The sequence below is a fragment of the Pogoniulus pusillus genome, chromosome 31, assembly GCF_015220805.1.
Source record: "Pogoniulus pusillus isolate bPogPus1 chromosome 31, bPogPus1.pri, whole genome shotgun sequence".
NCBI lineage: Eukaryota > Metazoa > Chordata > Aves > Piciformes > Lybiidae > Pogoniulus > Pogoniulus pusillus.
In genome coordinates, this window is record NC_087294.1 from 5,263,187 (window position 1) to 5,279,037 (window position 15,851).

Genomic DNA, 15,851 nt, shown 5'->3' on the forward strand with positions numbered 1-15,851 from the left:
TGAGCTCTGTGGTAAAGGGTTGGACTTGATGATCTATGAGGTCTCTTCCAACCTTGGTGATACTGTGATACTGGTTCTGTTTCAGTGAATTAGTTTTAATAATTGGCCTTTGTGTCTCTGCCGTAGGAAGACTGCATCCCACTCCAGCCAGTCCACACGTGCCTGCAGGAGTGAAAAGATGTGGGTGGTTTTGCTGCCAAGTTTGCCATTGGCAAATCCAGCTGCTCTTCACAGAAAATCTGGGTGTGTGGGGATGTGACAGGCAGCTGTTACCCAGTACAAGGCTTGTGGCTTTAATTAAATCAACTACAGTTACCACTCTATTGTGAGCTCTCAGTGAAAACTCTTCACTTAGGATTTAGTTTGAGTTTTGAGCAAGTACTACTGTTACCATTGCTCCCTTCAGATGGCTTAAGCAGTTCCCTGCATCTGAGGCCTTAAGGAGTGGACAGAGGAAAGAAAACATTTGTACTAAGACACTGTTAACAAACAATGGGGTACATTATGAAAGAGCATTAATTGTGCTTTGATACATAATTTATGTATAGAGATAGCCAGCTTTTATGAAGCAGCTAAAGAGACAAAGCTGCTGAACCTGGTGAAATTACCTTTAAGATCATATGTTCCATCTAAAATGCCTGTAAAAATACCACTATTCTTGACCTGAAATCCTTTTTTAGGTAAAACTTTTCCCGGTTTTGCAAGTTTCTAAATTAAGTGGACATTCTACAGTGTTGAAATTTAAAGCTGTGACAGAGAGAGAACAAGACTGTAAAAGTGGACTTCAACCACATGATTTGACTATTAATATTTACATAATATAGCAGCAGCACTACACACTGCATTGCATTGCATTGCATTGCATTGCATTGCATTGCATTGCATTACATTGCATTGCATTGCATTGCATTACATTGGGGTGGTCCTCCCAGGGCAGTGGCGGAGTCACCATCCCTGGAGGTGTTCAAGCGGAGTGTGGACCCGGTGCTTAGGGACATGGTTTGGTGCTGAGCTTGTAGTGCTGGGTCAGAGTTTGGACTGGATGATCTCGGAGGTCTCTTCCAAACAGAGACATTCTGTGATTCTGTGATTATTCTGTGATTATTGCAGTAGTGTTGTAGGATGTGTCTCCGTGGTACTGTAGCTATGTGCAAGGTTTGTGAGCATCTCAGACTGTGAGGTTCTAGATTATCGTAACCTAAGCAAGAAGTGGTGGGGTAAGGTGTTGGCTACCAACTCTGTATTTATGGCTATCCTGAAATTTACTGGCATGGCTGAAGTGCCCCTCTCTCTGGTCACAGGAGTGGCTGTTCTGTGCTGAACTCATCAATCTGTCTGTCACACTGTGGATTTTGTGCACTGCCTTTGGAAAACTGGCACCTGCTAACATGTTTCATTTGTAGTAAGCTTATGAAGGGGGAGAGTGTTAAAGCCAGAGGGTTTTGAGGTCACAACAGACTTGTTGACTCTCTGGGTAAGGCACTGCCTGAGGATACAGTGATGGGAAAGAAAGTCTCCTTGCCACCAGCCTATGCAGCAGAGATGAGTGGCAATGCCCTTCCTGAACTGAGTGTTAGGAGCAACGATGGAAAGAGTTTAGACAAGGTATTGGGAGAGAACAGGGAAAAGTGCTTTTCACATGATCCCCTACAAGTGGACTCCGTGTTTGTTTTGTGGTGTGGTTCAATCCTGAGTTTCAGGCAGTAGAGCAGAGTCCTCTCCACAGGCTCATTGAAATGGAAATGGTTTGCCTTCTGCTGTGGAATGCAAATCATTTTAGGAATGTTCCTAGGTCTTGGGGCTTTTTAAAATCCGCACTTTTAAAGACCTTTTTTAGGTTATTTGAACCAATTCTCCTAACAAAACCAGCAAATAGGAAGTGTAGGTTTGTGTTCACGTGAACAAACAGTTCCCTGAAAGTCAGTGGTGGAAAGACATGGGAAATGCAGAAATGCTTTGCTGGATTGCCATCAAAATGCTGAGTGCTTTGCAAAGGCAAACAAGAACAGCCCTCAGCAAGGCAGGCTGGCATGAGATGCTGTGTGACATCATTCCCTAGGGATTTCTCTCACTTTTGTTACTGTCGTTTAAAAATCACTAGCATCGGGGCACTGAATACGGGCAAAGGCTTGTACTTGATGCCTTGTCTGCCTTAGGTCTTTTGGTGATGGAAACAGACCAACATCAAGTGATACAAGGCTAGAAAAATTATGACGAGAAGCAGTACCATGTTCCAGAAGGGGAAATACTTTCATCGAAGTGAGGAGTGGGATTTGTTGGTCTGTGTTTTTCTGGTATCAGGACACAGGGTATAAAATGGATTGACATTTAGTGATTTTTTTTTTCATTTGGTTGGCTTTTTTGAGGAGTTTTCTTTAAACTGAAAAAAGACTTGAATAGATTAGGTGCATATGCAGACCATATTTGATGATGCTTCATTTTGAGGTCACTGTAGTCTAGAATATTGACCTGTTCCCTTTATGCAGGGAACAGTAAGGTAGGATATTTTATGTATCCAAATTTAACAATATAGCTCTGGTAAAATAATGGCAAATTGATCAAAAAAACAAGACAAAGGCAGATAAGATGACTTATTGGCTCACCTCTTGAATGCACTGGAAACTGATAAGGGTCTTGGTAGCTTGCATACCAAGGCATTTAATCTGTAGAGATCCATATATAAAGTTTCCTTCAGTAGCAGGAATAGCTTATATAGTTGTATAATACTTCTTTGTGTGTATACACACTTTAAAGCAATACCATGAAGGTATTGCTTTAATATAATTCCATATATTCTTTGTAATTCTACAGTTAATATAGAATCTTATAATAATATAATTCTGTAATATAATTCAATATATTCCTAATTCAATATATTCAATAATTCTAAGCATAGCAGAGAATGCATATCCTTGATTGCATGACTTTTATCTACCCATAGTCTGCCCTATGATTTTGTGCACTGTACTTCTACATCAGCACAGTGCTCTGTAAAAGAGAGAGGTGTTTCATATATACTTCTGGGATTTCCTCTTTTTTTTTCAGATTCACACATAAGACACATTTGAAAAGTTTCTGCAATATCATTGAGCCAGATTTCTGAAGCAGGGTCACAAGTCTTCAGGTGTTGTTCTTTGCTTTGTCAAAGGAAAGATGCAGAGTCCTGTACATGAACAAAAACCATGATGATGGCAGAAGAGCTGCTCTCTTTTATAATTATAAACTCTTAGAATCAACCAGGTTGGAAGAGACCTCCAAGATCATCCAGTCCAACCTATCACTCAGCCCTGTCCAGTCATCTAGACTATGGTACTAAGTGCCTCATCCAGGCTTTTCTTCAACACCTCCAGGGACGGTGACTCCACCACCTCATGGACAGCAATGAGGTCACCCCTGAGCCTCCTCTTCTTCTTCAGGTTAAACACCCCCAGCTCCCTCAGACTCTCCTCAGAGGGTTTGTGTTCCAGGGCCCTCAACAGCCTTGTTGCCCTTCTCTGGACACCTTCCAGCACCTCAACATCTCTCTTGAATTGAGTAGCCCAGAACTGGACATAGCACTCAAGGTGTGGCCTGACCAGTGCTGAGTACAGGGGAAGAATAACCTTCCTTGTTCTACTTGCCACACTGTTCCTGATGCAGGCCAGGATGCCATTGGCTTTCTTGGGCACACTGCTGCCTTCTGTTCAGCTACCCTCTACCAGTACCCCCAGGTCCCTCTCTGCCTGGCTGCTCTCAGCCACTCTGTCCCCAGTCTGTAGCACTGCTTGGGGTTGTTGTGGCTAAAGCGTAGAACCCTGCACTTGGCCTTGTTCAATCTCATCCCATTGGCCTCTGCCCACCCATCCAGCCTGTCAGGGTCCCTCTGCAGGTCTCTCCTACCTTCCAGCAGATCAACACCTGCTCCTAGCTTGGTGTCATCTGCAGACATATTGATGCTGGACTCAATTCCCTCATCCAGATCGTCAATAAAGATACTGAACAGGACTGGGCCCAGTACTCATCCCCTGGGGACACCACTAGTGGCAGCTGCCAACTGGATGTGACACCATTCAGCACCACTCTAGGCCCAGCTCTCCAGCTAGTTCTTCACCCATATCAGAGTGAATGTGTCCAAGCCATGAGCAGCTGGCTTTGCCAGCAGCTTGTTGTGGCAGACAGTGTCAGAGGTTTTGCTGAAGTCCATGACTTAAAAAGAACATGTATTTTTTTAAAAAAGTACAAGTTTATGCTGTTTTATATGATAAATTATAAAGAAATTCATCATCTGATGTTTTCTTCAGTGAGAGACTCTACATGCGGTAGAGTTGTACTTAACATGTACCAAATTCTGATTGTGGATGCACATGTGGGACTAATAGAAATTTCTGGAAATCTGCACAGGTGTCTCTGAGTGGAAGCTTTGGCCCTGTGTATTAATTTTTCCCTGATTGCACTTTGTTAATATTTAAATAATTTATCCATCATCATTTTCCTTCCTTTTCATTCATTTGAGAGAAGAGAAACTTTGTCAGCAGAAATGCAGTTAGCCCAGCATGGGCACTAGCATTAGCCAAAAGAGGACAAGCAGGGACATGAGCCAGCAGTGTGCCCAGGTGGCCAAGAGAGCCAGTGGCATCCTGGCCTGCATCAGGAATGGTGTGGTCAGCAGGAGCAGGGAGGTCATTCTGCCCCTGTACTCTGCACTGGTTAGACCACACCTTGAGTACTGTGTTCAGTTCTGGGCCCCCCAGTTTAGGAGGGACATTGAGATGCTTGAGCGTGTCCAGAGAAGGGCGACGAGGCTGGGGAGAGGCCTTGAGCACAGCCCTACGAGGAGAGGCTGAGGGAGCTGGGATTGGTTAGCCTGGAGAAGAGGAGGCTCAGGGGTGACCTTATTGCTGTCTACAACTACCTGAGGGGAGGTTGTGGCCAGGAGGAGGTTGCTCTCTTCTCTCAGGTGGCCAGCACCAGAACAAGAGGACACAGCCTCAGGCTGTGCCAGGGGAAATTTAGTCTCGAGGTGAGGAGAAAGTTCTTCACTGAGAGAGTCATTGGACACTGGAATGGGCTGCCCGGGGAGGTGGTGGAGTCGCCGTCCCTGGAGCTGTGCAAGGCAGGACTGGACGTGGCACTTGGTGCCATGGTCTAGCCTTGAGCTCTGTGGTAAAGGGTTGGACTTGATGATCTGTGAGGTCTCTTCCAACCTTGGTGATACTGTGATACTAGTGGCATGCTAATGCTGTGTGATAGATGTGTTCCCTCCTGAAGGTATGTTTTCTTCTGATGGATGCAATCTAAGGCATAAGATATGCCGAACGTTACCCCCCAGCAACTGATGTCTGTAATGGGGGAAGAGAGCTCTTCCTGGTTTGATCTCAGTGTAAGTAGGCTTAGTGTGGTTTTCCTGTCACATCTTTGCTTGTGTGTTTTAAAAACATCTGCAACTGTATTACTTACCTTTGATGTCTGGAAAAAATGTTTTCACTTAGGATTTTACCTTTACTTGATTGAAATATGACAGAAGTACTTAGATAACAATGTCATCTACACGAGGCCGTTGTGAATCTGTAAACAGGTTGTCATGGACTCTTCTGAGCTTCTGAAGTATAGCAACATTGCCTTTTCAGCTGCAGAGATTAGGGGGAGAAATGACTTCTCAGCAGCAGGAGAAGACTCTTTCAGTGACTGGTTAGCTGATGCATCTCTTTGGCATGTAGCATTTTTGATCTGTATAAGCACTAGGAAGAGGCAGCCTGTGCTGGCAGCTGGTTTTGCATTGGGTTTGTGCAGAAAATAAGGAATTCTCTAGTAATCTCTGAGGGCTAACTGCTAGGTTCAGAACAGCTGTGTTTCTGCTCGTACTTCTAATCATGGGATTCAGGTCCTTGTCTCTGCATGGTATAGGTTTGTTTTGTGGACAGTGTGTTCCCTTGTCATCTGCAGATGGCATCACGATGCAAGCAGAAGTGTATCACCCACAGCGTCAGTGTGGCAGCGTGAAGGCTTTTCCTGTTGCTGCTACTTACATCTCTTCCCACATCAGTGCCTGCTTTTCCTCTGACTTTCTGGGGCGTGATGCCAGGCAAGATAGATTTATCTCTTCTGGAAGAGTGTCAGGTCAGTGGAAGAGTTCTGTCACACCACCCCATATGAGAATGCTGTCATGTTACACGCAGAAGAGCTGTCATGAACAACTAGTTGCAGATTTTGCAAAGGTCCCTCACAGAGCAGTTCTCTGGCATCCCTTGCCATGGAGTTTGTCATCTGTAGTGAAGATGAGCCTCAGGGCCAGTAAAGCAAGTACTGGTTGGTAAATTTGTGTCATCCTAGCAATCTGCAGTGACTTGCAGTGGATACAGGATGTTAGGTGTGAACTGCCTTCGGAAGCTATAGCCAGGTGTCATCAAAGTGTTTCCTTTGCACAGGAAGATTACAAAGTGGAGCCTTTGCTGCAGTTTTTGCTGCTTCTCAGTGCAAACCACTGGTAAGTGAGGTCGTTGTTTAGGCCATTGTGGGCAGCCTTCATGGATCATGTACACCAGCAGCAGCCGCAGAAGACACATATCATCTGGCTTCCATCACTTTGCATTTCCTTGTGGGAGTTGCCTTTCTTCTGCTGTAGCAGTGGCCATGATCATCGTGTAGGTCCTTTTCACAGACCATACCTGGAAACTAGATGTCTGATTTCATTGTTCTCGTGCTGTGCATCACAACAGAAGGGTAACAGACATTGCCTTTCCCACTGGGGACTGGACATCCCAGGACAATCCCACATACATAATGCATACCCATTCCAGGTCATACATGCCTGCAGTGTGCCCACTGTAGTCACTTCTCATCCACAAAATGCATAGTTTGTAAATTAGTGGCAGTGGGGGAACAACTAAGAAAACCCCTTAACATAAACATACTCTGCAACATGTCCTTCTCCTTAATAGGCAGTGCAGAACCCATCCTCATGTCCTCTGACTGGTGCATAATCAGTTTTTGCCACCACAAAGCATTGGACTTTTCATTATCTAATGTGCCTGAAATCACTGCTTTCCCATCTATAGACTGTTAACCATCTGTTACACTTAACCCATCAAGTGCTATTCAACCTAAATGCATGAGCTAATTTGCTGATACCTGAAAGCCTCTAAGAACCTCCTAAGACTTTGCCTCAAATTTTCATGGCTGAAATTTTCATGTATGGAAAGCATCCCCCACTTTTCACCTCATCTGCCTATTTGTTGATGAGAAAGGATGGTATTTAAGAGCAACCCCAAACACCTTCTTTTGGGTGTGTTGGGCAGTACAGCAGATTTGGCCAATATACCTGCAACATTTTGTATAAAGGTCAGGTGGTTTACAAGGAATAAAAATACAGAGGGTTGGCCAAAGAGACTGGCAAAACTCAGGCCAGCATGGCAGTTGGCCAGCCACCTAGGTTTAGACTGACAAGTGACAGATGTGGCCAGAAACCACCAGGCACCGTGCCTAGTTGGCACAGCATAAGTGGCTACTATGACTCTGCATATGTTGCAGCTCCCTTGGCTGGAGGGGCAGTACACTGCACAAGAGGTGCAGTGCTCACACACCAGAGAGCTGACCTTGAAGCAGGAGAGGGATTTATGGTGAGAGTTTTCTGCAGCTGGGAGAGGCGGTTCAGGATTCGTTCTGAGGGTAACTGCAGGGAAGAGCTGGTGTAGCCTATGAAGGAGCTCACAGCTGTACTCAGACTCTTGCCTCTGCAAATACACCTTGCTGTGCTTATCCTCGCTCCGTCAAAGGTAACGTCCTGAACGGCTGCTAGCAGTTCCTTGTGTAGCAGCGCCTGCTGCTCTGTTGTTCTGCACGTGATTTGAGTTGCAGTGACTGGGATGCCCTCATAGAGCTGTTTCCTCTTGTTCTGTACTCCCTGTGCCCTCTCTGTGGCCTAGACTTTGGTACTACAGGGTTGCCTTTGCTGGGGCTTCTTCATCAGAGAACCACACAGGGAGCAAAAAGGAAAAATTTATCAAGCTTTTTGGCCTGTGGAGAAAAACACAGTTTTATGGTTATCCTCTTCACAGTGTCCTCTTTCTCTGGGGCAAGTCTTCTGCAGTGATGTTGTGCCTTTGACCATGTCCTAGGAGGGTTATTAGGAGCAGAGTTCTGTACAAGGTGATCTGCCTGTACTGGTAAGCACTTTTAATGCCATGAAGGTAGGTAGTACCACAAGCCTACTGGCTTGAGATCACAGGAGATGGCAGCCCTGTCAGCATGGGCAAAAGGGCTGGGAGGGAAGAGCCAACCTGTCCAATAGTGCTTCTCTGCTGTGTTGCTTGTAGCTGCTTCTGAGTGGTAAGTGGATAGAGTATCCACTAATGCTTCTGATAGTTGCTCCCACCCCAGAAGCAGATTAGCCTGATTGCAGTGGAGAGGTCTCCCATTGGCATTTATGTTGCTCTGGACTGTGCTGCTCTTGATATGAGTCCCTCTGATGTCATTCTGACCTGTCACAGTCTGTGTTGAGATATATGTGTATGTGCTGCTTCTTCATGCCCCCTCTTCTACCACCAAAATTACACTATAGAACAATTCAACCAGTCTCACCTCAGCAGGGTATGACAGGTGTTCATTGACCACAGTGTCATGGGTGGATGGCACACGTGGGGAACAGGGGCAGGTTGGACTGTGGTTGGACATTCTCATGACAGAAGACTGCTGTGGTCCAGGTGTGGGAGAATGAAGGTATACCACTGATAGGAACAACATAGAAGGGGAGGACTTGTGTTGTGGTGGTTTGCTTGTAATTGCCCTGCAGATTGAATAGCAGCACAGTTAAATAATTTTGCCTAGCAGTTCAGTGGGGGGGATGAAATCTTTATTAATTGATGGCACTTTTTTTGACATTGGCAATATGTACCCTCTTGTGTCTGCTGGTGACAAAGGTTGACAAGTGTATGGTCACATGTGGATGCCATTAAAATCTACTTTCCTCTGCAAGGCCCAAATGGGCTAAAGTCCACAGGGCTCTCAGCCCAAATGGAGCTAAAGTGCACAGTGGGTTTTTTGCAGAAAGTGTTTTCTGCCACTAATAGGAATTGGGCTAGGACACTTGCTGCTCAGAAAACCTGTTCTCAGCATGATTTCTTCACCTGGAAGGAGGACTCACTGCTGTCCTTTTAAAATGTGAGCCCCTTCACTGCTTCTCTCTCACATCTTTGCACACAGAGCCAGTCAGAGACAAAAGCTAGTTTCTGAGCTGTGTATTCTCTGGGGGCAGCTGTTTTATCATAGTATCATAGTATCATCAGGGTTGGAAAAGACCTCACAGATCATCAAGTCCAACCCTTTACCACAGAGCTCAAGGCTAGACCATGGCACCAAGTGCCACGTCCAACCTTGCCTTGAAGTGCCCCAGGGACGGCGACTCCACCACCTCCCCGGGCAGCCCATTCCAGTGTCCAATGACTCTCTCAGTGAAGAACTTTCTCCTCACCTCCAGCCTAAATTTCCCCTGGCAGAGCCTGAGGCTGTGTCCTCTTGTTCTGGTGCTGGCCACCTGAGAGAAGAGAGCAACCTCCTCCTGGCCACAACCTCCCCTCAGGTAGTTGTAGACAGCAATAAGGTCACCCCTGAGCCTCCTCTTCTCCAGGCTAACCAATCCCAGCTCCCTCAGCCTCTCCTCGTAGGGCTGTGCTCAAGGCCTCTCCCCAGCCTTGTTGCCCTTCTCTGGACACGCTCAAGCATCTCAACGTCCCTTTTAAACTGGGGGGCCCAGAACTGAACACAGCACTCAAGGTGTGGTCTAACCAGTGCAGAGTCCAGGGGCAGAATGACCTCCCTGCTCCTGCTGGCCACACCATTCCTGATGCAGGCCAGGATGCCATTGGCTCTCTTGGCCACCTGGGCACACTGCTGGCTCATGTTCAGGCAGGTATCAATCAGCACCCCCAGATCCCTCTCTGTCTGGCTGCTCTCCAGCCACTCCGACCCCAGCCTGTATCTCTCCATGGGGTTGTTGTAGCCAAAGTGCAGCACCCTGCACTTGGAGCTATTGAACCCCATCCCATTGGACTCTGCCCATCTGTTTTGGCAGAGGGCAGAGATTGCAGAAGAGAGGTTGATGTGCTGGAACTTGTTTTCTGTGCCTCATCTGCAGCCTGCTTGATCTCACACGGAAGTGATGTACCAGCAGCCTGCCTGGTCTCTTGTGAGAACAGACAAGCTGCAATACTGTAAGGCTTAATTTGCTGAAACCTAAGTGTCTAGTGCTATTCAAGATGCTCTGGTCCAGGAGCAACTCTTTTACCTGTATAACCAATATTACACCCTTTAGCCTTATGTGGGTGCTTCATATGTCCAAAGGCACCTCAAAAGTCAGAGGACCCTTGTGCATGGGCAGTTGGAGTACCTTCTTAGTAATGTTTTTCCTGCTGAAGATCTCTGATGAGCTGCTCCCTGCTGGTTTTCTGCAACTGATGTTAGGGAATTTGTGCAACTCCTTGCTGGGAGGGTTATTTTTGTTTTGTATTGAAATAGGATTTTTCTGCAATAAACTCTGTGGTGTACCTGTCAACTACTCCTCAGCACCCATCACTGCAAATCACACTTTAAAATGCAAAGCTTGTGCTTGTCTTCTGTTAGTGGAGGCAGCATAGGCTTGAAAGGCAGTTTTAAGCATGTGGGAAGAAAAGACCAGGCAGCATTTTCTGTTTTGACAACAGAACTCTTCCAGATTCCAGAGTGCAGAGCATCTATAAAATATATTTTCTTTACATACTGTCTTTTATAGTAGGATTGACAATTATGTTGTAATGACACACAGGGTTAAGATAGCAAGTGTGGCTTACTAATTTTGTGTGTCTTGCTCTTGCATCTGAGAGCACTTAAATAAGGATATCAGTTGTTAATTTGCTAATGTAATTATCATACTTATTATGTTGCTCAGTAATGATGATCTGTATTTACATCGTTGTTGACTGAATGCTGCAGGGAGTGCTTAACACAGCTGCTTTTGTGGGCAGGTTCTCATGCTAAGGTGACAACTTTGGTGCTTGCAGTGGATCATTAGAAGTGTTACCTTAGTCTCCTCCAACCTGAAAATGGCACTACAGTGTGATCCTAGATTTCAGCAGATAGTTGGATTTTGCTTCCTCATCCCACTTATGGGCAACTTGGTAGAGTTACAGCTGCTTCCCTGGCAAATTCTCATCAGCAGGCTGTGACCTCTTCTTTACCTCATCTTGCTGTGCTTTAACCTTAGGATTCCTCTACTCTCCACGAGTCTGTTTCCTCCTCAGCTCTCATTATTCTTTGCTTTCTATTTTTATTGTCACCTTTATCGTGTTGTTCCACAGTCCTTTCACTACCTTTGGTTTTCCCAACCAGCTGCACTTAGTTTGGAAGTAACTTACATTGTCTTTTTTAAGAACAAAGATGTTTTCTTTGACCCATTTCAGTCAGCCACAGTGTACTGTTGACTTCATCAGACTCAAATTTTCAGCCTAAATCATATAAACACATCTTCACACACTTCCTAGCATTTCCAAGATTGGTACAGGACACCATAAAGTGGCATGAGCTGATTCGATTGGTATTGTTATAGGCACCCCTCCCCTTGTTATTATTATGTGCCTTGTTATTATTGTTGTTCCAAGTAGCCTTGTCTGTACATTGGGATCCCACTGTGTGGATGCTGCTCAGGCATCTGCTGAAAGCTCAGACTCTGCTCCTATGTGCTTAGAGTAAAATTTCAGTCAAAAAACCAGCAGATGAGTGAGAAGGAAACAACAGGAAGAGAGATCATCAGAATGCTAGAAGTCTCCAGGAGTCTTTCAAGAGAGCAAATAAAAAGTTTGTCTCCTGCCTAACTAATATTTACTTTGACTTGGCAAGGCTGAAGACTCCTAAGAGGAATGGAATGGGCTGCCCGGGGAGGTGGTGGAGTCGCCATCCCTGGAGCTGTTCAAGGCAGGACTGGACGTGGCACTTGGTGCCATGGTCTAGCCTTGAGCTCTGTGGTAAAGGGTTGGACTTGATGATCTGTGAGGTCTCTTCCAACCTTGGTGATACTGTGATACTGTAATACCAGAAATAGTAGGTTTGAATACAGTATGGCATGCAGTGGGGTAAAATCCTGGTCTACTAATAAATGTTAATGGAGATGTGGGAAATGTGGGATACAGTGAACTGCTCTTAATTAAAGTGCATTGCATTAATACTGTCATTTCACACTGTTTGTGAAATGAAGTGGAAGCACTTATTAAGGAGTTAAATATAGATGGATTTACTGATTTCCTCTACAGATTGAAATTCTTCCTAGCTAGATTTCACTAGGTACATTCCACCTAATTTCCTAAAGAGCTGTGTATGATGACTAGCATGAGGTTTAAACGTGAACAGTGCTAGTTCAGAAAACTGATCATTCTTTTCTCATTTATTTTACATAGGTTTTCTTTGCCTGATCTGTAAACATGTCTACAGACCTGCTATGTAAGTACACTTCTGTCATCCCACAGTGATTTTTGTGTGCCATATGTTTTTGTCAGATTCCCAGATGTGCTCGTGATTGATGCCTTTTATCTTCAGTGCAGAGTCTGCTTTTACATTGGTGTTTCTTCTGAGACATCTGTGGAGCAATATTACCATTATAATCAGCAGGATTATTCTTGGAGTGAAGCATGACTTAATAGGAGTGAAATTGTAATAATCTGGCCCATGTATAAGAACAAACTGTCTAAAATGGTTTTTTTCTATCTTTGGTGCAAATAGCATCTCAGATTACTGCTCAGTGATGTGCTTGGAGTTTTTTTAATCAGTTTGTGAATTTAACTCTTGTGTTTCTAGGGCTTCATTATGCAAGTCACATGCCTCATCACTGCTATCCATCCTCCTATTTCAACAGCACATGAAATACAGATGGTGTATCATGGTACTTTGCTGTTGTAACCACCATAAACAACTGCTCTCAGTTCTGGTCCGTAGCTGCACTCACTCGTTCCAGCCTAAACTTGCAGCATTAACCACAGTTTGGATGTTTATTGGTCTGATCTCCTTTCAGAGTCACTCAAGTGCCTCAGTTTCTGTATTTTATCATTGTCAATGGGGGCTGCTCAGCTGCATTCTGCATACTATAGGAGAGGAGAATTTCAGAAACCCAATCTCCAATACTGCCTCAGAGGAACACAAAAAAATACCTTTTTATTTTGTAGTTTGTTAAATCAATAACCATAATCAGATAATAAATCTAGAAATGTCAGTGGTTTACTGGCAGAGAGCAGCTATCTGCAGAGGTGATACCTTGTACTTCAAGGCTGAATTACTGTGAATGGGTGAGGTTTTTTAAGCTTTATTTGCTAAGTGGCAATTTTGAGGCATGCTTAAATGTCATTTAGATAAAGAAAGGACTCTAAAACGAGGCATGCAGTATTGTGTTGCCTGACTGTATTGTATACAACAGGCAAAACCGTTGTAAAGGGAGAAAGGAGAGAGAATGGGGTAACTGCACAGTGGTCCTTGTTGAAATCATTTAAGATTCCTCAGGTGTTTAAGTTTGTTTGACTGTTTTAGATGACTTACGCCCTGGAGGTTCCACTTTTCTCTCTTCAGTTCAGTGTTAGCATCTCTCTCATGCTTTTCCTAATGATCAGTGTGTTAGAGAGCTGATCAGCTGAGTAAAGGTTGAAGGAGCTGGAAGGTATCTGCAGGTGGGGAAGAAAAGGCTGAAGGGTATATAGTTGTGGTCTTACAGTACAAAAGTGATAGCTCTGGAGAAGGAGGCAGAAACGTTCTTTTCTCAAGCATGCACCAAGAGGTGAAGGCCACAAGTTGCTTCAAGAGAGATGCCCCTGTGTGTAAGGGACATTTTCACTGTGGGATTGATTAAATATTTGTACAGGCTGCACAGGAAGGTGGTGGAATTTCCATCACCAAATGGAGAGATTTGATACTTGGCTTGACAAGGCCCTGGGTAGTGTTAGTCTATGGACCTACTTTCAATAAGAGGCTGAGCTAATTGATCTCAACAGGTGTCTTGCAACTTCCATAGTCCTGCAATTCTGTATTTTCTTGTGTCCTCAGATGTCTTCTGTCCAGCAATTGGTCATCCCCACCTCCTCTCCTTGGTTTTCCCAGTATTGTACCAGTTGTGCTGTGGCAGGTCCTGTGATACAGTCATGCTAAGCTGGTGAAAGGCCTGGAACGCAGACCCTATGAGGAGAGGCTGAGGGAGCTGGGGTTGTTTAGCCTGGAGAAGAGGAGGCTCAGAGGTGACCTCATTGCTGTCTACGACTACCTGAAGGGACATTGTAGCCAGGTAGGGAGTGGCCTCTTCTGCCAGGCAACCAGCAATAGAATAAGAGGGCACAGTCTCAAGTTGTGCTGGGGGAAGTATAGGCTGGATGTTAGGAGGAAGTTGTTGGTAGAGAGAGTGATTGGCATTGGAATGGGCTGCCCAGGGAGGTGGTGGAGGCACCGTGCCTTGAGGTGTTCAAGCAAAGCCTGGATGAGGCACTTAGTGCCATGGTCTGGTTGACTGGCTAGGGCTGGGTGCTAGGTTGGACTGGATGACCTTGGAGGTCTCTTCCAACCTGGTTGATTCTATGATTCTATGTGGGGTTTGTGGCAGGTAATGCCTTGGAAAAATGTCAGTGCACAGGAGAATACTAAACAATATCATGGCAATTGTGTACAGATGTAAAATGACTTCATGTCTGGTAACTTGTGTTAACAAATGCCATCAGGGCGTGCTTTGGAGATAACATCTACAAGGTTCTGTTCTAGGTAAGGAATTTGGATGTAACCAAACTGTTAGTAGGGGGAAAGGGAAGGAAGTGAGGACTGTTGAAACACATGGAGCTGATGCCAGGTGGTCTCAGTACCAGGAAGCAATCTCTGGTTCTTACTGTTTAGTAGTAGAAGTGTAGCCTAGCTACCCAGTCTCGAAGCCTGACCACAGCATCATCTTTCACTAATGCTTGGTTCAATATAAGGTCAGATTAAAAAGCTTGTTCCAGGTCATATTAGTGAAGACTACATGTATAATTAAACAAAAAAAAAATTATATTGAAAGATCGACCAAAATGGAACAAAATCTTTCAGATTCCTAGGAGTGAAATGCTGCAGTGTGGGGCAAAGTGCCATGGCCACACAGCACGAGGGATGCTGCAGCTAGACCTCAAATGCTAGCAGCTAAGCGTTCAAGCCTGTGGAAGCAAAGCAAAGCAGGCAACATTCCAGTGAAGCTTGCCCACGATGAATTGGAGCTAGTGAGAGTTTCTCTGGTTTAGGTGGAGAAGCTATGGGAAAAGAGTGAAGTTTGTAAGATGTCTGGCAGCTACCGGGGCTCGGCTGCTCAGGCAAGCAGCAGACTTGCCTTGGAACGTGTTTCTCTTTCTATCCTTGGATGAACTAGCGTGCAGTGTATTATGCTGCCTGAGTGCAGGGGTTTGTCACGGTTAGCGCCAGGGGCTGTCCCGGGAATGCAGGAAGGCGATGGCCATGAATGGAGCGCACGGTGGGCGCTGGAGCTCAGGCCTGCGCTTCGGGAGAGCTGCGGCAGCTCGGCTCAGCCCGGCTGGCCAGAGCGGGGCAGGCAGGGAGGTGGGTCTTTGATCTCTTTGTTGGAGCTGCTCCCTGGGAATTTGCTGAAATCAATGCCCTGTTTTCCTGCAGAAATGAATGGCTATGCCTAACTAGCTTTGTGAAACGCCTAGGAATTCACAGCTTCTGTTTATTGACAGCTGAAAAGGAGCGCATGGTGCTGAATGGGTCCTCCTGGGGAAACAAAACACAGCAGAGTTAGACTTAGTTGAAGGCAGGGGCATTGGGAAAAGGTCTGCCCGAGGAGGATGGCACAGTTCCTGTCACCTTGGGCTAGCATAGCCTGGCTTTTTACTAAAAAA

General features: G+C 45.3%; 1 protein-coding gene across 2 annotated transcripts in view; it reads left to right on the forward strand.

Moving 5' to 3' along the window:
* Nucleotides 1-15,851, forward strand: part of PLAGL1 (PLAG1 like zinc finger 1) — a 56,673-nt gene that overhangs the window by 14,017 nt on the left and 26,805 nt on the right. The window contains exons 1-2 of one of the 2 annotated variants that reach the window (XM_064169455.1): nt 3,072-3,124; nt 12,399-12,441. In XM_064169455.1, the coding sequence (XP_064025525.1) occupies nt 12,423-12,441 (19 nt within the window). In that variant the 5' untranslated portion in view covers nt 3,072-3,124; nt 12,399-12,422. Of the gene's footprint in view, nt 1-3,071; nt 3,125-12,398; nt 12,442-15,851 lie in introns of those variants that run through there. The other variant, XM_064169453.1, reaches the window with a different exon arrangement.